Source organism: Piliocolobus tephrosceles, chromosome 2 (genome assembly GCF_002776525.5).
Source record: "Piliocolobus tephrosceles isolate RC106 chromosome 2, ASM277652v3, whole genome shotgun sequence".
Lineage (NCBI taxonomy): Eukaryota > Metazoa > Chordata > Mammalia > Primates > Cercopithecidae > Piliocolobus > Piliocolobus tephrosceles.
In genome coordinates, this window is record NC_045435.1 from 103,981,397 (window position 1) to 104,008,499 (window position 27,103).

Below are 27,103 nucleotides of genomic sequence, written 5' to 3' on the forward strand. Positions count from 1 at the left end.
TTGGAGGCTAATTCCAGAAAAATTACTTTGAAAGAAGGTATGTCCATGATAAAAGAAGGATGTAATAGTCAAGTCTTGATCCAACTAGGATCATCATGAAAATTTGATTATTGCAATAATGACTTGAGAAAGAAGTCCTTTAAAAAGGGATGTAGAAATCACAAGAAACAAGCTACAGACCAACACCCCTTATAAAGAGATGCAAATCAAATCCAGAAACATATAAAAGGGTTATATACTACAAATGTGTGGGATTTATCCCAGAATTGCAAGATTGATTCAACATTTTAAAAAATTAACGTAATCCATCATATTAATAAAATGGTACCTGGCCTTCATTTTATTAATAAAATAACCACCAAAATAGGTGCAGAAAAAAGCATTTGATAAAAATCCAATACCCTTCATGATAAAGTCATTCAACAAACTGGAATAAAAAGGAACTTCCTCAGCCTGATAAAGCGTATCTATAAAAATCTCATAGCTAACATCATACTTTATGCAGAGAGACTGAATGCTGTCTTCCTAAGATCAGGAATAAGACTGCTTTTGTCACTTTTACTCAACATTGTACTTAAGGTTTTAGCCATGACAATTAGGCAAGAAAAGGGAAATAAAAGTTAACATGATTGGAAAACTATCTCCATTTGCATATGATATGATCTTGTATACAGAAAATTCTAAAAAATCCACTAAGAAAACTAGAATACATAAGTTCAGCAAAATTTCAGGATAAAAAGATCGATATTCAAAAAGAAAGGTAGGGTTAAATTTGGCAGAAAATTAGGTAAGTTAAATAACTTACCTAAAGTCAAAAAGCAAATAAATGGTGAAACTGGAAATAAGAGCTAGAATACCTTATCTTTACTATTCGATATTAAATGTTGCCCAGTATCTATAGCAATGTTGAGTTGGAAGTTAAAGGTAGATATAAAGACCCCATGCAAGTTAATTAAAAAAAACCCACAAGTGTAGATCAGAAAGAATGAGGGATGAGTTATAAAGAAAATATATAAGATACATCAGCAGTCAAACAGAAATAATACTCCACAGATACTAGATACTAGAATACAGACTGACCTATCAGTCATGGAAGATTCTTTAGAAAAAAGATTAGATGGTAGGGATGGATAAAATAAATTAATTTTGATTAAAAAAAAAAATATATATATATAAAATCAAGAAGTTTAATCTTTTAACTTTGGTGATAAATAGGTCACCACTGTAAACCTTCCTAAGCATTGTTTTTTGGATAATATGGAAATGAAAGAGTACAGAAGAGTATGAAATAAAGTAGATTTCATTGGTATAAAGACAAAATAGGAATAGAGGCAATACACATACATGAAATACTTGTAGTTTCAAAAGCAAAAAGAGAGGCTGAGAAAATCAGTAATTAAAGAAATAATCACCAGAAGTTTCTTAAAGACAAAGCAGGCCAGGCGCGGTGGCTCATGCCTGTAATCCCAGCACTTTGGGAGGTCGAGGCAGGCGGATCACCTGAGGTCAGGAGTCTGAGACCAGCCTGGCCAAATGGCAAAACCCTGTCTCTACTAAAAATACAAAAATTAGCCCGGCATGGTGGCAAGCGCCTATAATCCCAACTACTTGGGAGGCTAAGGCGAGAGAATCGTTTGAACCTGGAAGGTGGTAGTTGCAGTGAGCCGAGATTCTGGGTGACAGAGTGAGACTCCGTCTCAAAAACAAAAACAAGAACAAACAAACAAACAAACAAAAAGACAAAGCAGACATGAGTACGCCTACACAACGTGGAGTTCCAGAAAAACAAAAAATTCTATCATGAAGGCAAAAGGAGGGGAAGACAGTTGAGAAAGAAAGGTCAAAGGTAGATCGGAAAAAATTTATTCAGAAAAGTAAAAATGGGCCTTTAGGCCTTGAATATATAATACATAATTAAAGAAATGTGACATTAATTATTATTTAACATAAATTATTAAGGTCTCCTAAATATTACTAAAAATAAATGCATCAACTTGTGGTTAAATATGATAGGTTGAGCACATTTAATTATCTCTGGTTCTCTTAAAACTTCACCATGAGGATAAAAAAATAGAAAAAGAACAAAAAAATGGTAAAAAAGTCAACATGAGGGGGAAGACTGACACAAATTTGGAAGATGGAAAGGGAGATGAATGAGTGGTAACTGATTTACCGGAATTTACAATCTGAAACCCAAGCGATGAGGAAATCCATTCTCAGAAACTCTCAGGAAGTAGACCTACCAGCTAACCCTGAACGTGGGAGTATAGGATGAGGCTGAAAATACAGGCTATCAGGAGTACCTTAATTCTGAAATCTCTTTAAAAGTTGCAAACTTCAAAATGCCCCTCATTTATTGGAGTAACAGCTGGAAGGCTAGTAGGCTGAACCAGACAGAATCCGGTCTCCGCAGACAGCTGAACACAGAAGTAAGGCAGCACACTAAAAACAGATTTCCAATGGCCAATTCTAGCAGTCACAAGCAGCAGAAATATTACCTGCTGGGCCTGTCAGCCCATTACCTTAAGGTGTGGCCCACTGAATCAATAGCTTCTGATAAGCATATTAATGGTTTTTTTTTTTTTTTTTTTTAATAGACAAGGTTTCACTCTTGTTGCCCAGGCTAGAGTGCAATGGCACAATCTCAGCTCACTGCAACCTCCATCTCCTGGGCTCAAGTGATCCTCCTACTTTAGCCTCCCAGGTAGCTGGAACCATAGGCACACACCACTGCACCCGGCTAATTTTTGTATTCCAGCTAATTTTTTATTTTTTTGTAGAGATGGGGTTTTGCCATGTTGTCCAAGCTGGTCTTGAACTCCTGGGCTCAAGTGATCACCCACCTTGGCCTCCCAAAGTGCTGGGATCCCAGCCTTTCGTTTTTGTTTGTTTATTTATTTATTTACTTTTGAGACAGAGTCTCATTCTGTTGCCCAGGCTGGAGTGCAGTGGTGTGATCACGGCTCACTGCAGCCTTGACTTCCTGGGCTCAAGTCGTCCTCTTACCTCAGCCTCCCGGACAGAGCACTTTTAAACTTGAAATGATAGCCAAAGATTAGCATCCATTTGAGGATCACTCCTTACATAAAAGGTAGAATCTGAAACAAATTATAATCAGTTCTGCTGTAACACTGTCTTGAAAACACAAATTTATCCCGATGCAACTGATACAATGAGGGACAATTTAAGTGTAATCAAAACTTTGCTCAAATTTTGCCCAAACTTCAGTTACTAGCTATCTCAGTTCACCATGTGTTATGAGTCACACTAATCCACGTCTGGTATTACAACCTTCCCTCTGATTTCAGATAACCTTCCTTCTAACACTTCACAGTAACACATAAGCTGCAACGCTTCTGATGCCTATCTTCCACAGACAAACTTCAGGTCTTTTCCAGATAAGTGCCATATTTATTGCAGTATTTGCGTATTCATGAACAATTTGGCAAGTGCTGCTTTTATTAGGTTCCTATCTTTTAAAAAATGTATTATTAGGCTGGGTGCAGTGGTTCACGCCTGTAATCCCAGCACTTTGGGAGGCCGAGGTGGGAGGATCACCTGAGGTTGGGAGTTCGAGACCAGCCTGACCAATATGGAGAAACCATGTCTCCACTAAAAACACAAAATTAGCTGGGTGTGGCGGCGCATGCCAGTAATTCTAGCTACTTGGGAGGCTGAGGCAGGAGAATCGCTTGAACCTGGGAGGTGGAGGTAGCGGTGAGCCGAGATTGTGCCATTGCACTCCAGCCTGGGCCACCAGAGTGAAACTCCATCTCAAAAAAAAAAATTATTAATGTTTTTGTGTTCTACCCTTAATCCCATTCTCTCATAAACCCTGTGGCTTTAACTGATCAATTTTGCATTATGCAGTGAATTTTAGGAATGCATATATCACATTATAGCAGAACTCACTGTTCTGGAAAATGCACTACAAGCAAAGATAATACAGGGGGCAGAAGAAGACTTCAATTGACTGTCATTAATATCCTAGGGGAGGTAAAAGAATAGATTATGCTCAAGGAATGGGATAAGAGGCAATTTTAAAAAACTATCCAGAGAATACCAAAATATTAGAAATTAAAAATACTGTAGCAGAAATAAATCAAAAGATAGTGAAAAGATAAACCAGAGGCATTCTACCAGAAAGTAGAATTATAAAAACAAATAAAAACTGAAAATTGAAAAGAATTAAAGGGTCAATATAAGTGGTATGACATGCAAATAGTTAAGTTTCAAAACAAGGGAAACATAGAAAGACATGTTATCAAAAAAAAAAAAAAAAAAAAATACAAGAAAATTTCCTAGAATTGAAGGACATGTGTTTCCAGGCTGAAAAGACTCACAGAGTTAACTGCCAATGAAACAAAACATAAAAAAGGAAAAACCAACACCAAGGTACACCATCATGAATTTCATAACTATTGCATAAGGAAATCCTAAAGCTTCCAGAGATAAAACAACAGATCATACATAAATAATTGGGAATCAGAATGGAACTGGATTTCTCTAACAGCAATACTAGAGGCTAGAAAACAATAAAATCCCTTAAAGTTTCTGAAGATTTCAATCTGGAATGCAATACTAGCTAAATTATTAATCAAGCATGAAAAGAGAATAAAGATATTTTCAGATATGTCAAGTTTAAAAACATTTTCCTCTCATACATCCTTTCTCAGGAAGTTGTTAGAAGATACACAGCACCAAAAGAGAATAAGCCACAGGTAGGAAGACATGGGATGCAAGAAAGAGGAGATCCAAAACAGGAGAGAGGTAAAGGAATTTCCAGGGTGATGGTAAAGGGAAGTCCAGAGTGACAGTTGAGAAGGAAGCCCAGAAAGAATAAAAGAATAATCCAATTGAAGCAGAAAGGTGGAAGCCTCCAAAAACACTGTCACCAAAAAAAAAAAAAGAAAAAAAAAGGAAGGCGGGGAGGAAGAAAGGAACTCCTAGATTACCTGATATGTTTGAATATGTAGACAGATGCTGCACATATTATCAGAGACTTGTTTGTGGCATATGGAAATTAAGGAAATGAAAAAACAGAGCAATTAACTCTTGGGAAAACAAAATATATAAGAAGGGAAATGTAATTATGGTATTATAGAACACACCTATAGAACTGGGAATTAGTGAACAACATTAAAACAATCATAATAATGTTAATAAAAATATTTATTAAATCCCAAATTGTGATATGATAATTCTCCATGGGCTATGGAGAAGCAAAGTGGATATGTGTCTGGGTATGTGTGTGTGAAGAGTAGTGTAAGAGCTATGTCTTTATATTCCACAGTAGATAATGTCTAAAACTCAAGAATAAGAAAGAATATCGAATAGAAATATAGTGGTAAATAACAAAAGAAACAACTTAGGGTTTAAAAATTGGGAACAGCTAGGAGTGGAGCAAAGGAGTGTTGTTTTAGGTATAAGCGTCATAATATCTTGTTACATTAATCTTTGCACATGTATTGCTTTGATAAAAATAACAAATTAGAGAAACAAAATATTAGGATCATTTTCACCTGTCCAAGCTCTTCGTTCAGATCGGAAGTATTGACTTGAGCTTTCTGATCTGATTCTTCATGATACAGATCAAGATCCCAGCCAATAAAAAATGATCCAAGAAATTTCTGCATTTCAACTGTCACATATAATGAAATTGGAATGATGAAATTGTAGAGAACCAAAAAAGCAAGGAAGTCTGAAATAAATCTCAGAATCTAGAAAAAAGGAAATAACTGATAAGAAAAAATACACTAGAATTTCTTCAGTATTACTGATGAAAATTACCAGAAAGTTTCATGTCTACATAGACTATCAATTATATTCTGAGGTAGAATAGTCTCATGAATTGAAATCCATTTATTGAATTGTCTAACATTACATTTCCTCTGGTTATTGTATTGCTCATTAGAATCTTGATGAAGTAAATGATGAAAAGGTTAAATTCAAATAAGTTAACCTATTACTTTCAGAAGCTAACAAAAAGCCTGGTATGACTGAAACTACCTTTGGCAAAATTATAATATCTGGAGTGTACTTATCCCATTCTACTATTACCCTTCAAAATCAGGTAACTACTAAAAGTTGAGTGTAACTTTACAAAGTTATAAAATAATTGTGAGGCTAAAAGTGCTAGAAATTAAAACTCTTAAGTACAGATTACATAGGAACAGCCTATTTTAATGGCTTTAGTGGTTCCATATTTCAACATGCATTTGTGAAAGGAAATGTACCTAATTGTGAATGATATTAAAAATATGACCCTGTGATTATTTGCTTTGTAGTCTCTTGAGATCCAAATTTGTCTTCCAATACATAGATTTTAATCTAAAGTGACATTTGGAGAACAATTATTTACCAAAATTATAGGTTAAATTCTCTTGGTAGTCTGTGTTTAATCAATTTAAAACATATGACATAATTTGTATATTAGTTCATATTAAGACTAATAATAAGCATCCTTGAAATATTAAGACAAAATGAAAAATATATCTATTTACTCTTTGATTCATTTATAAGACATAGTAAATGGAGGAGAAAACTGAGTTTGTAGTATTATTAATGTGAAATGCAAAGATAGACGGATTTAAAATTTTGTGACCTCTTTGAACTATTTAAGTCATGCCACAGGGAATACAACTTTTTATGCCGTAAACTACAAAAAGCTATCAGTACAAACACACTGGCTTCTCTGCATCTGCAATGCCATTTTTGTCACCCTTCAGTACCAATGGTTTTAGGATTACAGTGGTCTCTCCTATCAGAAGTCGCTACCAAAGCACTAATTGTGCCAAATAATAGTTTCCTTTATGACACAGTCAATAACACCATAAAATACCTTACTGCTATTTCTTTGATGTTCTGTTTTTTGGTTATACCAAGGTTCATCCCATTTTTCTTCAGTTTGCCATGTATACTTCAAGATAGTGCTGATGACAGCTTCAGATATAAGAATTACTAGATAAATTATCAAAAATGTATTCATTGACCTAAAGGAAGAAAAAGAGAATATAAAACATACAAATCATTTATTACTATATTCATCTGCTTGAAAATTAGTACTTATATTAGAGAGGATATTAAAACACAGAAGGTACTACTGTAGCTATTTTGTTTTCAAGAAATAACCATTAAATAGAATTTATTTATTAGCAATAAAAGAACCAATACACACAGGTTACAAGCCTATTTAATATAGCCATGTTACCATTCAAAATGCTTATAGTAAGTGATGGTTTTAAGTCAGTTATTTTTGCCATAAGTAATTATTCTAAGTTGTTTTTTTTTTTCATTTTCAGCACCCATCTTAAGTATAATAGCTAAAAATAACATTTGCATAGCATTAAAATTTTATAAAATGTTTGTCACATCTACTGCCTTACCTAATCTATATGAAAACCCTTAAAGGGGAAATTATTACACACTTTTTAACTGACAAAGACCAAAGCCCAAAAATAATTCTGTAAATTTCCCAAAATCACACAAGTCAGGAATTGACTTCAGAATCCCTCTTCTCTTTACTAGGTAAGCTTAATGCCACATGTCTTTGATTTTAAGTTTAAAAACATATATTATTAATACAATTAAAGGAACTCATCATTGTAAATGCAAATGTATACAAAACAAGCGATGTTATAATGAACTCTCACATCCAACAAATATTGAGGGAAAATGCAAATCACAAGCTTTGTAAAAACCCTTAAAAGATTGAAAAATGCCTGAATTCTGATTTTTCTCTTTAGGCCTTCCATAATTTAACCTAATCTTACCTATGGAATAAGTTGATTCCACCATGTTCCAATGTAAACTCTATATATTCTGCAGTGACAGTAAATAAGGAACGTTAAGAAAGGAACTGGCTTTTGTTTGGTTATTAGGTGTTAGGCATAGTATTCAGCACTTCACCTACAGTACTGCTAGCACTTTTATACATGAGAACACTTGGATCAAGAGAAGAAAAAAACTGGTCCAAAGCCCCACAGAGCTAGTAAGGAAGGGATATGCCATTCAAATCTACATCTGTCTGACTCTAAATTTTGACCTCTTTTCACTAAACTAGTCATGTCTCCTTGTGGCAACAAAATGCCTGGTTTATTTCCATCTTTCTTTGCTCAAGTCTACCCTCATCAGACATATTCTCCTTTTTCCTGACATTATTAACCTATTTTTCAAAATTTAACTCAAAATCCATCTCCTTCCTGAAGTCTGTCCTAATTACATTGGTTTACATTCAGCTTTCCCTTATTTAAATTTCAAACTAGTACCACAGCCCCTATTACCTAATTTTTTTTTACTGTGTATTAGTTTTAACTTTCAACTTGATTGAAATCCCCAAAGAGATTGAATTATATCTCAGAAAACCTACTACAGCAACAGATACGCAAAAAAGCTGAATAAAGATTTCTAGGACATTGGGCTGTTTCCAGTTTTTTGCTGTAACAAATAAAGTGGCTATGAACATTTCTGCTTGAGTTTTTGTGACAGCATAAAATTCATTTATCTGAGTTAAATGCCCAAGAGTGCAACAGCTGGGTCATATGGTAAACATGTTTAGTTTTGTAAGAAACTCCCAAACTATCTTTCAGAGTGGGTTTACTATTTTTAATTCCCACCAACAACATATAAGAGATTCAGTCTCTCCACCTCCTAGCCATTTGGTATTATCACTATTTTTATTTTAACTATTCTAATGGGTGTGGTGATAGCCCAATGTGGTTCTAATTTGCTTTTCTCAAATAGGTAATGATGCTGAATATCTTTTCATGTGCTTGTCATCTGCAGCTTTTCTCTGGTGAAATATGTATTATGCATTTGGTGAAATATGAAATATGTCTTTTGCTCATTTTCTAATTGGATCACGGAATTACTGTTGAGTTTGAGAGCTCTTTATGTTTCCAAACGTAAAGGCTCTGAAAGATTTGTGGTTTGCAAATATTTTTCCCCAGTCTGTAGCTTGTCTTTTCATTCTTTTAAGAGGGTTTTTCATAGCACCAAAGTGTTTAACTTTGATTAACTACAACTTATTAATTTTTTTGATTTAGGAATTACACTTTCAGTGTCATGTCTTCTAGCTCTTTGTCTAACACTAGGTCCTAAAGATTCTGTTTTCTTCTAAAAGTTTTATAGTTTAATGTTTTACATTAAATCTATGCTTCAGTTGAATTAATTTTTACACACAGTGGGGGTTTGGGTTTGTTTTGCTATGGCTATCCAATTGTTCTAGCAACATTTGTTGAAAAAGATTATCCTTCCTCTATTGTATTGCTTTTCTGTTGTTGCCAAAAATCAACTGGGCCTATTTGTGTTGGTCTGTTCTGGGGTTCTCTATTGTGTAACACTGATCTATGTACCTATTCTTTCACCAACACCAAATTGTCTTGATTACTGTAGCTTATATAGTAAGACTTAACATCAATAGCAACTCTTCCCACTTTATTTTTCATTTTCAAAACTGTTCCTTTGCTTTTCTATCTAAATTTCTGAATAAATTTCCTTCTACTACAAAAAAACTTGCTGAGATTTTTACAGAAATTGCATTATACCTATTAATTGATTTGGGAAAACTGGCATCTTTACTGAGTCTTTCAACCCATGAACATGATATATTGTTCCACTTATTTAGATCTTTGATTTCTTTCCTCAGTGTTTTGCGATTTTCAGCATAAAGATTTGTATGTATTTTGTTAGATGTGTACCTAGGTTGTTCTTTCTTTGGGGAGCAACTGTAAATGGCATTGTGGTTTAAATGTTAATTTCCCTTTGCCACTGATATTTCTGTTCTAATGTAAATGTTTAGTGCTAGAAATGTCTATACTGCTTCAGCTGTATCCCACAAATTTTGATATACTGTATTTTCACTGATATCCAGTATTTTTAAAAATTTTCTTTAAGATTTCCTCTCTGACCCTTGGATTATTTAGAAGAGTTCCAGTTGTTCCGAATCTTTACCAGTACTTGGACTATTTAGTCTTTTCAATTTTTACCATTCTAGTAAGTTATGTATTTGTATCTCCTTGTAGTTTTGATTTGCATTTCTCTCATGAGCAATGATGCTGTATACTTCTTTATGTGCTTATTGGCCATTTAAGTGTCTACCTTCCACCTTTTGCCCATTTTTTTAACTGGCTTGTTTCTCTTTTCATTGTTGATTTATAGGCAGGTTTTTGTGTGTGTGTGTGTGTGTGTGTGTGTGTGTGTGTGTGTGTGTACACAAATGACATATGTATCATTATATACTCAGGATACAAGTCTTTGGTCAGATATGTTTTCAAATATTGTCTCTCAGTTCGTAATGTGCAGGTTCATTTCTTTAAATGTTTAGCCTGATGAGCAGAAGTTTTTAATTTTGAGAAAGTCTAATTTATCAATTTTTTTATTATTATATTTGTTGTATCCTAAGAAATCTTTAACTACTCTAAGTCAGAAAGATACTTTTCTAAGTTTTCTTCTAAAAGTGTTTTTTGTTTTGTTTTGTTGTTTTAGACAGAGTTTTGCTCTTGTTGCCCAGGCTGGAGTGCAATGGCATGATCTCGGCTCACCACAACCTCCACCTCCAGGGTTCAAGTGATTCTCCTGCCTCAGCCTACCAAGTATCTGGGATTACAAGCATTCGCCACCATGCCCAGCTAATTTTTGCATTTTTAGTAGAGACAGGGTTTCTCCATGTTGGTCAGCATGGTCTCAAACTCCTGACCTCAGGTGATCTGCCTGTCTCGGCCTCCCGAATTGCTGGGATTACTGGCGTGAGCCACCATGCCCAGCTCTTCTAAAAGGTTTATAATTTTAGCTTTTATATTTAGGTCTATGACTCATTTTCAAAACTTTTTGGAGTACAGCATAAGGTAGAAGCTAAGTTTCGTGTTTTTCTCATTTGAATATTCAACTGCTGCATCATTTGTAGAAAATACTAATTTTTTTATTGAATTGACTTGTTGCTTGGTTGAAAATCAACATACCCACACATGAATGGTCTACTTCTCAACTCTCTATTTTATTCTATGTTAATACCACACTGTAATTACTGTAGCTTTATATTAAGTATTAAATCAGGTAAGGTAAATCTTTTAGCTTTCTTAAGAGACTGTTTTTGCTATGCATCTGAATATGCATTTTGGCTATTGCATTTCAATATACACTTTAGTATTACCTTGTCAATTACTACAAAAAGACTGCTGTGATTTTGAGACTAAGGGAATCTATACAGTAATTGATAGCTTAACAATACTGAGCTTGACAATCCATTAATGTGATTTCTCCATTTATTTAGGTCTTAATTTCTCTTGCCACATTTTGTAATTTTCATTATAGAAATCTTGCACAAGTTAAAAAAAAAACTTATTCCTAAATATATTATGCTTTTTGATACTACTGTAAATATAACTTTTTTAAAATTTCATTTTCTGTTTCTTACTATTTATATAGATATAAAAATGATTTATCGGCCGGGCACATGGGCTCACACCTGTAAACCCAGCACTTTGGGAGGCCGAGGCAGGCGGATCACGAGGTCAAGAGATCAAGACTATCCTGGCCAACATGGTGAAACCCCATCTCTACTAAAAAATACAAAAACTAGCTGGATGTTGTGGCACGTACCTGTAGTCCCAGCTACTCGGGAGGCTGAAGCAAGAGAATTGCTTGAACCCAGGAGGCGGAGGTTGCAGTGAGCCGAGATCACGCCACTGCACTCCAGCCTAGTGACAGACTGAGACTCTGTCTCAAAAAAAAGAAAAAAAAAAAAATTCTCTTTATTTACCTTGTATTCTGAAATCAACTTGCTTATTACAGTTTTCTTGTTGAATACTTATGCCTGTTTATATGAAAAATCATGTGTTTTCCAGTAGGACAACTTTACTTCTTGCTTTCTAGTACTTATGGTTTTCAATTCCTTTAACTTGTTGCACTGAATAAGGCTTCCAGAATAATGTTAAAAAGTAGTGAGATCGGATACTCTAGGTACAAGATACGTGCTTTGCAGACATTTTCTCTAATCTATGGCTTGTCTTTTTAAATTTTTTATTTTAGTTTCTGGCATCTTCATAACATAAACAGTGCCTTGTTAAGTGCACTATAAGTCTTACATTTCGATGAAGTTTAAGTGGTTCCTTTTCCATACACTTCCCATCTAAGAAATCTTTACTTAACCCAAGGTCACAAAGATTTTCTCCCATGTTTTACAGATTTAGTTATTATGCTTAGACCTTACACTTCGGGTTAGTTTTTGCGTATGTGGGAGACGGGTAAGGGTGAAGATTCAATTCTTGACATACAGACGTCCAGCTGTTCTAGCACTACGTGTTGAAAAGGCAGATCTTTAGTGTGCAGACTTTTTTAAATAATAACTTAAAGCTATTTGACAGACTTATGCTTATTTAGACTTTATTTCATCCTGTGCCAATTTGGTAAGTTACCTGTGTTTTCTTTTTTTTTTTTTTGAGATGGAGTCTCGCTCTGTCGCCCAGGCTGGAGTGCAGTGGTCGGATCTCAGCTCACTGCAAGCTCCGCCTCCCGGGTTCACGCCATTCTCCTGCCTCAGCCTCCCGAGTAGCTGGGACTACAGGCGCCCGCCACCTCGCCCAGCTAGTTTTTTGTATTTTTTAGTAGAGACGGGGTTTCACCGTGTTAGCCAGGATAGTCTCGATCTCCTGACCTCGTGATCCGCCCGTCTCGGCCTCCCAAAGTGCTGGGATTATAGGCTTGAGCCACCGCGCCCGGCCTGAGCCACCGCGCCCGGCCTGTTTTCAAAGAATCTGCCCATTTCATCTAAGTTGTAAAAGTCAGTGACATAAAGTTGTTCATAATAGTTCCTTATTATCCTTGGATATGTGTAGGATCTATGGAGCTATCCCTTCTTTCATCCCCGACATTGGTAAATTTTTACTTTTCTTCTCTTATACCACTTTTCTTTTGCTTAATCAGTTAATCTCAGCAGGAATTTATCAACTTTATAGCTAGAAATTTCCCTCTAAGCTGCTGGGCTTTTCCTTGAGTCTGCAAATGTAGATGTGTTGGGTTTAAATTACCATTCTATTTGAAGAAATTTAAATTTCCTTTGTAATTTCTCCTTTGACCCATGAGTCAGTTAACAGAGTTGTTTTTTAATTTCAAAGTATTTGCAGATTTTGTTATTGATTTTTAATCCAATTCCCTCATTGTCAAAGAAAACACTTTGTATGATTTCAATCTTTTGGGATTTGTTTTATGGCACATCATATGATCTCTCTAGATAAACTTTCCATGTATAATTATGGAACTATTCTGGTTTTCAGTTTTCATAGGCTTACAATATACACAGTATATCTTTTGATGTCAACCTATTTATATCTTTGTATGTAAACTATGTTTCTTCTAGGCAGCATGTAGCTGGGTCTGGCTCTTTTATCCAATCTGACAATCTCTGACTTCATTAGACTGTTTGATGCATTTACATTTCATGTAATTTTTGGTCAAATTTAGGACCACCATTTTGCTATTTGTTTTCTATTTGTGTCATGTGGTTTTCTCTTTCGCTGTTCTTCCTTTCTTGCTGTTTACAGTGTTTACCAAACATTTTAATATTCAGTTGCTCTAACTTACAAGCTATAAATCCTTGCCTTATTGTTTTTAATGGAAGCTCCAAAGATGAGAATATGCATCTTCACCTTATTGTAATTTATTTATAGATGCTACTGTATTACTTCATGTAAAATGTAGGACCTTTGTAACAGTTCATTTACAGCCCCTCATCATCTTTTGTGCTCTGTTTATATAAGAGAAAAAGAAGGCTTAAAATTAATCATTTGAGTTTATCTGGCACCATAAGAAGTTAAAGAGGAACAATGAGACCCAAACTGAGAAGAAACACAGGAAATTAATTGAAGATGTGAGCTGAAGCCAATGGAAAAGAGAAAAAAAATACACAAAATTAAAGCCAAAAGTTGGTTCTTTGAAAAACATGAATAAAGTGTCTTTTTTTATTTTTTGAGATGGAGTCTCGCTCTGTCACCCAGGCTGGAGTTTAGTGGTGCGATCTCGACTCACTGTAACCTCAGCCTCCTGGGTTCAAGCAATTCTCCTGCCTCAGCCTCCCAAGCAGCTGGGACTACAGGCGCACACCACCACACCCAGCTAATTTTGCATATTTAGTAGAGACAGGGTTTTGCCATGTTGGCCAGGTTGGTCTTGAACTCCTGACCTCAAGTGATCCGCCCACCTTGGCCTCCCAAGGTGCTGGGATTACAGGTGTGTGCCATGAATGAAGTGTCTTTCTGTGTTTGCTTGCATCACTTAACGTAATGATCTTCAGTTACATCCATGTTGCTGCTAATGACACGATTTCATTCTTCTTATGGCCAAACAGTATTCCATTGTGTAGGTATGTATACATTTTTTTATCCATCCATCTGCTGATGAACTGTTAGATTGAATCCTTATCTTTGTTATTATGAATAGTGCTGCAACAAACATGCAAGTGCAGATATTCCTTTGATATACTGATTTCTTTTCCTTTGGATAAAACCCAGTAGTGGGATTGTTGGACCATATGGTAATTATGTTTTTAGTTTTCGGAGACATCTCCAGACTGTTTTCCATAGTGACTAGCCTAACTTACATGCTCACCAACACATATAAGAGTTTCCTTTTCTCCATATCCTTGCCAGCATCTGTTATTTATTTTTTTATTTTTGTCCTTTTAATAATAGCCATTCTGGCTGGCAAGATGACATCTCATCATGGTTTTGATACACTTTTGTTTTGTTTTGTTTTTGAGATGGAGTCTCGCACTCTGTTGCCCAGGCTGGAGTGCATGGCATGATCTCAGCTCACTGCAACCTCTGCCTTCTGGGTTCAAGCAATTCTCCTGCCTCAGCCTCCTGAGTAGCTGGGACTACAGGCACCCGCCACCATACCTGGCTGATTTTTGTATTTTTAGTAGAGACGGAGTTTCACCATGTTGGCCAGGCTGGTCTTGAACTCCTGACCTCAAGTGATCCTCCTGTCTTGGTTTCCCAAAGTGCTGGGATTACAGGTATGAGCCACCGCACTCAGCCTTAAGTTGATTATTTCTTTGGTGAAAGACAGGGATCCAGTTTCATTCTTCTGCATATAGCTATCCAATTTTCCTAGCACCACTTACTGAAGAGGATGTCCTTTCCCCAGTGTCCTCTGTTGTTTCTGGTAAGAACCGGTTATCACTCATATTGTTATTCACTTACATGTGAGGCATTTCTCTTTGGCTCCTTGAAACATTTTCTTTTTCTCTGGATTCTGGTATTTTGACCATCATGTGCTTTGGGGTGATTTTCTTTGCATTTTTCCTGCTTAGAGTTTACTGATCTTTGTAGTGTAGGCTGAAACTTTTCCCCCAAATTTTAGAAATTTTCAGTCATTACTGTTTCAAATATTTTTATTCTGTCCTTTTTTCTCTTTATTTGGGAATCAATTACACATATGCCAAACAGCTTAATATTATCTCACATGGCTCTGAAGCTTTGTTCATTTTTCCTAATCTTTTTTCCTCTCCATTTTTCGACTACATAATTTGTGTCTTCTTCAAGTTCACTGGTCTGACTGATTCAGTCTGGTGTTGAGCCCACCTAATGATGTTTCCATTTTAGTAATTACGTTTTTCAAGTCAAGAGTTTTCATTTATCTGCTGAGTTTTCCCACATGTTCATTCAAATTTTCCTTTAGGCCCTTGAACATATTTATAATAAACTTATAGTATCTGCTTTAAAGTTCTTGTCTGCTAAATGCAAGATCTGGATCATTTTGGAGACAGTTTCTATTGAGTGCTTTTTCTCTTATGGATGAATTACATTTTCTTCACCTTCTGCTTATTTTTTATTGCAGACTGGACTTTATAAATAATACATTGTAGACAGTCTGTATTCTTTTATGTTCCTCAGAAGAGTGCTAATTTTTATTCCAGTAGGCAGTTAATTTCACCTGATTCAACAAACTGTATCTCCAATGCAACGAGCAGTAAAATTCTCGGTTGAGTTCTTTGTCTCCTTTGCACATGCATAGTTCTAGCAGTCAGCCAAGGACTTGGGCAGAATTTATGTGCAGTTTTTAGAGTTAATTCCCTTCTGTAGCTTACCTCTCATTGCTTACAGAAGGGAATTAATGCTGATTCCCTTACATTATTTTCTCCTAACTTTCCAGCTGCTCTTCCAGCTATTAACCTTGTCCTCTGATACTTCTATCCAGTAAAGTTCAGACTTTTTGATGTTCCAAGCAGCACATAAACTGGGGAGTGTCCTCAGGCAAAAAGCTACACTCTAAAATTTTCCCCCTTGCTGCTATCATCTTTCAGGATTACACTCCCTGCCCATTTCTATTTGATTCGGGTTTGTCTCCAATGTTTTCAAATAGTTGTTTATTTAAAAAAAAATTTTTTTTCAGTTTTAGAACCGTAATCTGCAGAAGCGTTAGTCTGATTAAGTGATTCCACCATTTATTCAATAGTATTTATTTTAAAAGTCATACTATAGAGCATCTACTATATGCTCAATACTGTGCAAAATGTTACTTGTATGTAAAAATATAAGAAACGCTCACTGTCCCCAAGGTTATCATCCTGTTTACTTAATATATATTTATATAAATATTTTATACCAAATGAATAAAAAATGTATAGTTATAATTACATATAAATAAATGAAAACAGTTTTCTTACTTTTCTACTGCAGATCGTTTCTGCGATTTGCTCTTATAATTTAATGCCATCTTAGTTTCCATTCCAGTGTATATAGCAACACCTGTAAAATAAAACAAAATCGTCGCTTAAAATAATCCTCTAGCATGTTTCACAAGAAATAAATATATTTACCAGCATGAAAGCTTTTAGTGTACTGCCTGACAGTTGTTATAATTTGGCTTTTCTGTAAGTGTTTTCAGAGTTTTAAAAGGCTTTCTGAGACCAATTTTGGGAAGCCCCAGTCAACTGGCTAAATGGGAGAGGGCCTGGATCCTGTTCCTGAGTTATAAAAGACATCTGAATGAAAAATGTATTACTTGAATTGGAATTGATAGAGGAAAAGAATCTGGAAAGATAAAAGTGTCAGGGAAGGCCATTACAAATGGAGCAGTGTTAACAAAGACAGATATGGAAAACCTCACTTCCTGTTAGGTTGGGACAATGGACTGTGGCCACACTGTGAAAAGCCCTGAATGCTGGAATCGGGGGTCTAGACATTATTCCATAAGCATCGGCAAGATAATATGGAGGTCTGTCAGAGTAAATCAAGTAAGTACACGGAAAGTGCTATTTAAAAAATGTGTGCCTACTGAATGACTTTGAGATGAGCAAAGATGATGGTAGTAATGGGACTAAAACTGGACAACAAATGGAATTAGGTGAGACCAGCTTACAAAAAAACCTTGCAGCTAGACCTTGGTTTGAATTCTAGCTCTGCCACTTATTAGTTCTACATCCTCGGGTAAGTAGTTTCTGTGAGTCTCAATCTTCCCATCTTTAAATGGGAAAAAATACCTCATAGAGTTGTGAGGTCTGTATGACAAATTAACAAAATGCCTAACAACTGAGAGATGATCAACAAATGTTCATTCCCACCCCTAAATAGTACAATTTGAAAAGCAATATAGAACCTTTCATGTGCTCTTCCTAAATACTTGTCCTGGAAGTTTTATCTTGACTTATTCCTTAAAGGTAGGGTACTACAACTCAAATAGAGATTATAGAAATGTGGTAAAATAGCCAGAATGATCCAATAGGGAGAGGTGGTACTGAGACAAAACAACAAAGACAGACCCATCTAAAGGCATTCAAAGCCACATTTTCTTTTAAGAGTGTACAAAATTTGGACCCCATTCATTATGGTTTACTTTAAAGTAAACAGGAGTGATGAAATTACTACTAGAAAGATGTGTTGGCCAGGTGCGGTGGCTCATGCCTGTAAATCCCACCACTTTGGGAGGCCACGGCAGGAGGATCACTTGAGGTCAGGAGTTTGAGACCAACCTGGCCAACATGGTCTACTAAAAATACAAAAATCAGCTGGGCATGGTGGCACGCGCCTGTAATCTCAGCTACTTGAGAGGCTGAGGCAGGAGGATCGCTTGAACCCGGGAGGCAGAGGTTGCAATGAGCCGAGACCGTGTAACTATATTCCAGCCTGGGCACCAGAGTAAGACCTTGTCTCAAAAAAAAAAAAAAAGTTTTTAAGTACAGTGTTACATTAGAGGATCTAAAAGCCCTGAAGGTTTACTCTAGTTTCTGCTATTAGAACATTCTTATGGATTTCTTTTTAATTGTGGAAAAACAAACATATTTACCAGTTTAAAGTGTATAATTCAGTGGCACTTAGTACATTTATAATTTTGAGAATATTTTCATCACCCCCAAAGAAAACCCTGTACCCATTAAGCAAACATTCCCCATTCTCCTCTACTCCCCAGCCCCTGGAAAGCACTAATCTGTTTTCAGTCTCTATGAATTTGCCTATTCTGGGTATTTCAAATAAATGGAATCATACAACATGTGGCCTTTTGTGTCTGGCTTCTTTCATTTAACATAATATTTTCAAGGTTCATCCCTATTGTAGCATGCATTAATACTTCATTCCTTTTTATAGCTGAATAATATTCCATTATATAGATATACTATATTTTGCTTATTCATTCATTATCTAATGAACATTGGGCTGTTTCCAACCTTTGGCTATCATCATTAGTGCTGCTATGAACATTCTTGTACAAGTTTTTGTTTGAACACTCATTTTCAGTTACTTTGGGTATACATGTAGTGTGGGATCACTGAGTCATATAATTCTACGTTTAACTTATTGAAGAACTGCCAAAACTATTTTTCAAGGCAGCTGCAATGTTTTACATTCCCATCAGCAATGTACAAGGGTTCCAATTTCTCCACATCCTCACCAACACTTGCTATTTTCTGCTTGGTCTTTTTTTCTCGATATATGGACTTCTTTATCAGAAAGTCTAACACTGAGAGGTAAGATATAGTACAGGTAATAGAAAAAGAGCAAATGAGAAAGAAGATTTCACAAGCTGCAGACAGTCAGTGGGTAACACAGTAGGCCAAGATACTAAGGGCCATTCCTGAAATGTGAGGAGTTAGCTAACAGCTAAAGGTTATCATCAACTTCACAATTTGCTTATAGTTGACTCAGAGTGTACTATATTAATTTAGATCTCCAAGGCAAGAGCAGTACTTATTCATCCTTTTGATCCAGTCAGTGTATGTTCGAATAGTACCTAGTATACATTCAGATATCAGTAAGAAATTTGAATGAATATATGAATGAATAAATCTGCAGTTATTAATCCAATCTAATAATCATAATGAAATTATAGAAGTGGTTTACTGTACCATGATGCCAGATTATACTGGTTCTCACTCACCATTACTAGAAGTGTTATATAAATTATCCGCCCTCAGTTTCACAAGTATCCATAAAGATAACGTAAGAGCATGGTTCTAGTCTACTATTAAAAAACAGGGATCATCAACAGAACAAAAGTATAATATACGACTACTTTAATACAAACTTTATAAGAAAATTGTCATAAATTATAATTAATAAATTATCTAACCAAAAGACCACAAACGTTGTACTTTTAGAAGTACTTCATATAAAGCATTAACACAAATCAATCATTTAAAATGTTTAAATATGTACAAACCAAAAATTTCTTTTGTGTTTTTTAATCTGGCTCCACGAAGCAGGAGACTCTCTGGACCCAGAGGTCTAGGAAGAAAAGAAAATAACCATAAAGCACTGAATATATTAAAAACTCAAGTCGATTCTAAAATGGTGTCTTCAGCAGAAGGTACTTAAGCTATAGCTATAATACTGCTTTCATAAAACACTGAAATCCCAGCTACTATAAAGCTTCCTAGGGGCCGGGCGCGGTGGCTCACGCCTGTAATCCTAGCACTTTGGGAGGCTGAGGTGGGTGGACTGCCTGAGCTCAGGAGTTCGAGACCAGCCTGGGCAACATGGAGAAACCCTGTCTCTACTAGAATACAAAAGAAATTAGCCAGGCGTGGCGGCGTGTGCCTGTAGTCCCAGTTACTCAGGAGGCTAAGGCAGGGGAATTTTTTGAACCCTGGAGGCAGAGGCTGCAGTGAGCCGAGATTGCGCCACTGCACTCCAGCCTGGGCGACAGAGCGAGACTCCATCTCTACAAAAAAAAAAAGAAAAAAAGCTGCCTAGGCCAATCTGATGTTAGTTACTGTAACAACCTGCTTTAAGATTAGTGGCTCAGAAAAATGATTATGCATGTAAATACAGTCACAAAGCCACTAGTTTCAAAATTTTTAAACATAAAATTCAGCAAAATCAAAGAGTAAGCAGTGATTTAAAAATGTGTGGCAGAAGATGAAATTTTAAAAGTTTAAAGCAAAGTTAATAAACAGCTTTGAAAGGGAAAATAATTAGAACACAATGTAAACATAAATTGTAGTATGATTTGCATATAAATGCATGAGTTCTGCACAATTAAAATTATACTGAATTATAAAACACAATGTACAAAGTATGTTAGTACTTTTTCTAGGCAAGATTGCACAGTATAACTTGACTACTTGCATTGCATACTTCTTGAAGCCCAGGTCTTCTTGCTGTTTGAATTTCTCTCCATAAAGGAGATATAAAATGACAAGGAATAACTAGAAAGGAAATTGATCTTCTTAGTGATAGCAAAATAAGAATCTTCTATGGATAAGTTAAAAAGCCATCATTTTGTTGCTATTCCTTATACTTTTCTGAAATATCCATACACAGCCATACAAACCAAACAGAATCTGAACCATTTATGAAGATACCTGCAAACCCAAACACTGTAAAAAACTGCAATGAAGCAAGGAGAACCAATACAGTCATATTTGGAGTATACTCCACGGATAGTCCAAAATCAATGTGAAAACTATTTTAGGAGCTACAAAATAGTTCTTTTTCACTCAGTGGTGTCTCTAACAATAAACACAAATACTTTTAGCTCACATTGGCATGTAAAACTGGCATATAATGACAACTTCAGATTAAAATATAACTCATCAGTTCGGTCAGGTTGTTTTAGTAGAGAACATGGTTCATTTTGTTTAACCATTCTAGGGGCTGAAGTAATGTAACTGCTATTTTCCTTCACATATTAATGCAATTCAGACTATGTATCCAAACATTTTTCGCCATTTCCCTAAAAAAATCAAAACAAACCTAGTCATAGTTATTCAGCAGGGATCCTACACATACAAAGGTCTGCAGAGTTTACTGAACATGCTCCTATGTTAATGCTTATTAAAAATGTGAATCAATGTGAATGCATGGTGTTTCTGCTGACTTGAGGATTTCATTTAAAAATGCTCATCTCTTTCTGTTAGTGACTTATCTCATGCAGCCAGTATAAACTGAACATGTCCCCAGAAAAGCGGTAGAATGTCAAATACGATTAGAAACTCAAGAGCTGATTCCAAGACTGATTCCAAATTAGGTTTCGCTCATGAGTAACAATGTAATCATATCCCATCAGCATATCTTTGAACTGACACAAAGCTTTTCATTTAGGAGCCAGAAATTAACCCAAATATTGAGGGAAAACAATCTGAAACAACCAACCAAGAAAAAAAAAAAATCAGAAAAGTAAGCAAGCGGTTCTGGATTGACCAGTAAACACTCCAGCTTGCACTGAATGATTCTGAAGTGAAGAAGAGCATAGCATTTATACTTGTTAAACATTATATAAAACATTTTTCATATTCTAGACTTACTAAGCATCATGGGTTTAAATGCATAAGGAGTGAATAAAGCAGCTATGTTTCCTTTTAATATTACTACCTAGTATTATTAGAAAAAGAAATACAAAAACACAAATAATTTTACTAAATTATTTTGATATCATTTCATGGGATTTGTTTCATCCTCACTTGCTCCTGCCACAAATTACTAGCAGATGAAATGCGAAGTGCTTTTAAATTAACCCTTTCCTGGAAAAGTTTGGGTATTAATGGAGAAAAGGAGAAGTAACAGATGAGGGTAAATGAATGAATAAATGGGTTACAAGTTGAGGGAAATCTCACATTACATTAACACCTTGAAGGAGGCTCAGAGCAAGAGATTATATTTGTCTCTTAGCTCAATAATACCAGATGCCTGAAAGAGTGAAGCTGTATATTTGCTGAGACCATTGCTGCTTTTGGAATCTGAAAAGATTGATAAGAAGCCTGCAAACCTGAGTGACCTTACTCTGGGAGATACTTATCCACTATGATGGACTGGACTAATTATTAACAACTGAATGGGATTCTAGTAATGTGGCAGTATCTTCTGAATTGTATTATTCTTTTGATGTAAGGGATTTGTGTTTGAAAACTAGGGGATGGCCTGTGACATTATGATATATACATCAGTTTTCATCCATGGTCCCTGGCTCATAACTCCCATAGCCCTTGTTACAGTCTTTTTTTATAATGTTGGGTGTGCTCGGCCTCAGGGGCAGGCTTTTGACCTTCTCCTGCCCCCGTTTCACCCCAAGATAGGACCCTACTCTTCCCCCATCTTTCTAATTGTAAGTCTAAAGGCCCTCCCCAGAGAGGGTCCTACCTGCCCTATACTCTGGGGTAAAGAAAGCTGATGTCACGAAGCTTCCATAAAAAACCAAGAGAAGTGGGTTGGAAGGGCTTCCAGAGGTTTCTGGAGAGTTGCACACCCAGGAAGAGCAGGGAAGCTCCACAACCCTTCCCCAATACCTGGCCCTGAGCAACTCTTCATCTGTATGCTTTGTTTACATTTAGTGGTTTATTATAAAGGATATGGTAAACCAATCAGAAGAATAAGTAAGCAGTTCTGGGTTGACCACTAAACACTCTAGCTTGCACTGAATGATTCTGAAGTGATATAATAAACCACTAAATGTAAACAAAACAAAACAAACAAAAAACAACAAAATTAACCCTTTCCCATGATGGGCTGCTTATTTACATAATCTCCCTTTGGAACTTCTAGTCCCTCCCCCAAACAGTTCCCACTTAAAGGTAATTAGATAACAAAAATTCTTACCTTACAATTTCTTCCATTTGTTGGGTTATGATCATTCGTCCCATGAATCTATCAAAAAATTCACCATATTGCAAAATTATATAATATCACTTACGACATCAATGGCTGGTTTTTTGCACTTTTTCTTTTTTTTTTTTTTTTCTTGAGACGGAGTCTCGCTCTGTCACCCAGGCTGGAGTGCAGTGGCGCGATCTCGGCTCACTGCAAGCTCTGCCTTGCAGATTCACGCCATTCTCCTGCCTCAGTCTCCTGAGTAGCTGGGACTATAGGCACCCACCACCACGCCCGGCTAATATTTTGTATTTTTAGTAGAAACAGGGTTTCACCGTGTTAGCCAGGATGGTCTCAATCTCCTGACCTCGTGATCTGCCCACCTCGGTCTCCCAAAGTGCTGGGATTACAGGCATGAGCCACTGCGCCTGGCCTGAACCATTCTTATATATGAAACAAAAATCAACCATTTGTATATATGAATGGTCCAATATTCTTGCTATAAATTATTTTAAAATACTTATTAGTCCTTAAGCTTTAAAAAATTTAGAATTCTTGCTATCTCTACTCCAGCTATGATGAGGTAACAAATAAAAAATGTTTTCAAAATGGCAAGAATCTGGAGCACTTTGGATTTTGAGTTTGTGGATTAGGGATATTCAACCTGTAATTCAATCAAAGGGTATACAAGAATGTTTACTCTATCAACTGTCAACAAATAAACAGTAAGGCCTGCAAGATGACAGATACTGTTCTAGGTGCTTGAGATCCATCAGGGAACAAAATACACAAAGATGCCTGCTCTAGAGTTTACATTCTAGTGGGAGAGATGGTAACCCAAGGAACATAATAAAAAAGTAAATTACATAGTATACTAGAAAATATTATGTATTATGAAAACAGAAAAGCAGAACAGAGTAAGAAGGATCAGGGTGCAGTACTAAGTAGTTAAGGTAGGCCTCACTGAGGAGGTGATTTAAGCAAAGACTTGAAGGTGTTACTGAAGCGTTAGACAAGGGCTAGGTCTTGTGACCAGGTGGGAGTAGACATGGTATGTTCAAGGAAAAGTGAGGCGGTCAGTGTACATGGAGGATGAGCTAGAGGGTGAAGGATAACAAACAGGGCAGAGAAGAAAGGTTGGGGATGGGGGATGGGGGATGGGGGCAGATCTTAGAGATGGTTATAGAGATATGGGCTTTGACTCTAAGTGACACAGTGAGCCAGTACAGGGTTTGAGCAGAAGAGTCACATGATCTGACTTATATTAAAAAAGGAACACTATGACTGCTTTTGTGAGAACTGACTATAAAAGAGCAGTAATCCAGGCAGGAGATGGTACTGGCTCAGACAAAACTAGGAAAAGATGGTCAGAGTTTGGATGTATTTTGAAGGTAAGCCTTCAGAATGTTCTGATGGGTTGGGGTGAGATGTGAGTAAGGAGGTGAAGAAAGGTGAAGGGAGAGGAGATGTGAGAAGTTATGGCTGATTCCAAGGTTTCTGGCCTGAGCTATTGGAAGGATGGACTGTATCAACTGAGATGAGAAAGACCACTGGTAGAAAAGGTTCATTTCAGGAAGATTAGCAGTTTAGTTTTCAGCTTGATTATGAATTTGAGATTTCTACTAAATATCCAGGTGGAACTGTGAAATAGGCAGCTGAAGTTTGAGAAAGAAGTCTGGGATAGAGAAATAAATCCAACAGTCAGCAGCATGTAGCTAGTCTTTAAAGCCAGGAGGTTGGGCGAGATCACCAAGGGAGTGAGGGTAGATAGTGAAAGGTATAGGTAGGAAAGGAAACAGTGCAAGTCCTGGGGCACTCTAACAGAAAGAAGTCTGGGACAAGAGGAAAAACTAGCAAAGGAGACTAAGACAGAGGGAATAGTGAGGTAGGAGGTAAACCAAGAGAGGGGAGTGTCCTGGAAGACAAGTTAGCAAATTGTATCAAAGAGGAGAAAGCAATGAACTATTCAACCACTAGATTTTGAACTGGTGAATTTTATTTGTAATAAGGTACCATACAGTATTTGTAATAGCAAAACAATGAAAAGAGTCAAGTATGGAAAGGTTGTGGAATGGTTAGGTTCTATCTAGTACACGCACTTGGACTATTCATAGCCATTTAAAATGATCATTAATTCAGCTTCCTGCAATATTTTAAAAAAGGTCAAGAATACCATTCAGTACAATGGAAAACACTTTTTAAAATCACAAAACCAATCCACATTCTTAAAGGAAATATTCAGCTGGGTGGGGTGGCTCACAACTGTAATCCCAGCACTTTGGGAGACCGAAGTGGGCGGATCATTTGAGGTCAGGAGTTTGATAACAGCCTGGCCAACATGGTGAAACCCCATCTCTACTAAAAATACAAAAAAATTAACAGGGTGTGGTGGCACACGCCTATAATCCCAGCTACTTGGGAGGCTAAGGCAGGAGAATTGCTTGAGCCCGGGAGATGGGGGTTGCAGTGAGCTGAGACCGCGCCACTGTACTTCAACCTGGGCAACAGAGCGAGACTCTGTTTCAAAAATAAATAAAATACAGAAGTATTTAAAAACATGGAAAAGAAAAAGATGATTAAAAATCAGCAGAAATCCTACTACGAGAATATTACTAAATTTTCATCTACAGTTCCTCCAGGTTTTTCTTTCTGCAGCTATCAATTATTCTATCTTGTCACCTAATTACCTATTTAGTATATATACACACACATTTATTTATTTTTAAACATTTAGGTTCAGGAGTACATGTGCAGGTTTGTTATACAGGTAAACTTGTGTCACAGAGGTTTGTTGTACAGATTATTTTGTCACTCAGGTACTAAGCCTAGTACCCAACAGTTATTTTTTCTGCTCTTCTCCATTGTCACATCCTCCATCCTCCAGTAGGCCCCAGTATGTGTTGTTCCCTTGTGTCCATGTGTTCTCATCGGTTAGCCCCCACTTATAAGTGAGGACATGCAATATTTGGTTTTCTGTTCCTGTGTTAGTTTGCTAAGGATAATGGCCTCCAGCTCTATCCATGTTCCTGCAAAAGACGTGATCTCTTTCTTTTTTGTGCCTACATAGTATTCTATGGTGTATATTTACCGCATTTTCCTTATCCAATCTGCCATTGACAGGCATTTAGGTTGATTCCATGTCTTTGCTATTGCACACACATTATTTTTACATAACTGGGATCATACGAGAGGCCCAACTTTGTATCTTATTTCATTTAACATTATATTTCAGTATGTACCTATATCATTCAATTCTTGAAAAAGATTTTAAATATCTATATATATACCTATCTAAGCATTTTCCTACTTGGACATTTAAAATGTTTGCAATATTTCACATGTAATATATATGAATATATATATATATATATATAACATATAGCACATATATGTGTTACAAGTACATAATAAAATGAAAGATATCATTTTATATAAATACTGTCTCTAACTCCTATGAGTTCCTCAAGGAGGGAAACTATTCCTATTCATCTTATTCACCTATCACAATGAGCACACAGATTTAGCTGAACAGTAATTTGTTAAATGAATGAATGAATAAAAATGGCAATCAAAGATTTTAAGTAGTGATATAATTACGAGTTTTCTTTCTATTATAAAAGCCTGTTGCAATGATTACATTTTACTTATATTTAAAACAAAGCATATACTTCCAATAAGAGAAATTGTTTATTTAAAATTTTTTTTTCAAACTTTCCCCCCATATTCCAAGATAATGTAAAAACCATACACTAAAGTATTAGTTATACTTAATCTCATATTGATCTTATGCTTGCTTAGTTCTTAGTTGTCCATTTTCTGGTTTTTAATAATTTTTAAATAATTTGCCATTGCCTCAGACCAGGATATAGCAGCAATATAGAAATCTTAAAATACTTCATCTTTCACAGTTAAATATGTCTTACAGTCAGTCTATCAAGTGCTTTTTAAGCATATGATTCCAAAGTTTTTAGTTAATTGGCAAATTCTACACTGCATTTGACTTTGATGAAAGTATACAATTTTTATAACATCACATAGAGAAAACCTCCATTATAAAGATGGATCCAAAAAAAGATACCTAAGAA

At 36.0% G+C, this 27,103-nt stretch overlaps 1 protein-coding gene across 3 annotated transcripts in view; it reads right to left on the reverse strand.

Annotated features, from left to right (window-relative positions):
* Positions 1-27,103, reverse strand: part of ATP11B (ATPase phospholipid transporting 11B (putative)) — a 143,491-nt gene that overhangs the window by 68,069 nt on the left and 48,319 nt on the right. For all 3 annotated transcript variants that reach the window (XM_023187474.1, XM_023187473.1, XM_023187475.1), the window contains exons 8-12: positions 23,028-23,075; positions 19,654-19,718; positions 16,664-16,745; positions 6,842-6,992; positions 5,523-5,720 (exon numbers count right to left, since the gene is read on the reverse strand). In XM_023187474.1, the coding sequence (XP_023043242.1) occupies positions 5,523-5,720; positions 6,842-6,992; positions 16,664-16,745; positions 19,654-19,718; positions 23,028-23,075 (544 nt within the window). The remainder of the gene's footprint in view (positions 1-5,522; positions 5,721-6,841; positions 6,993-16,663; positions 16,746-19,653; positions 19,719-23,027; positions 23,076-27,103) is intronic.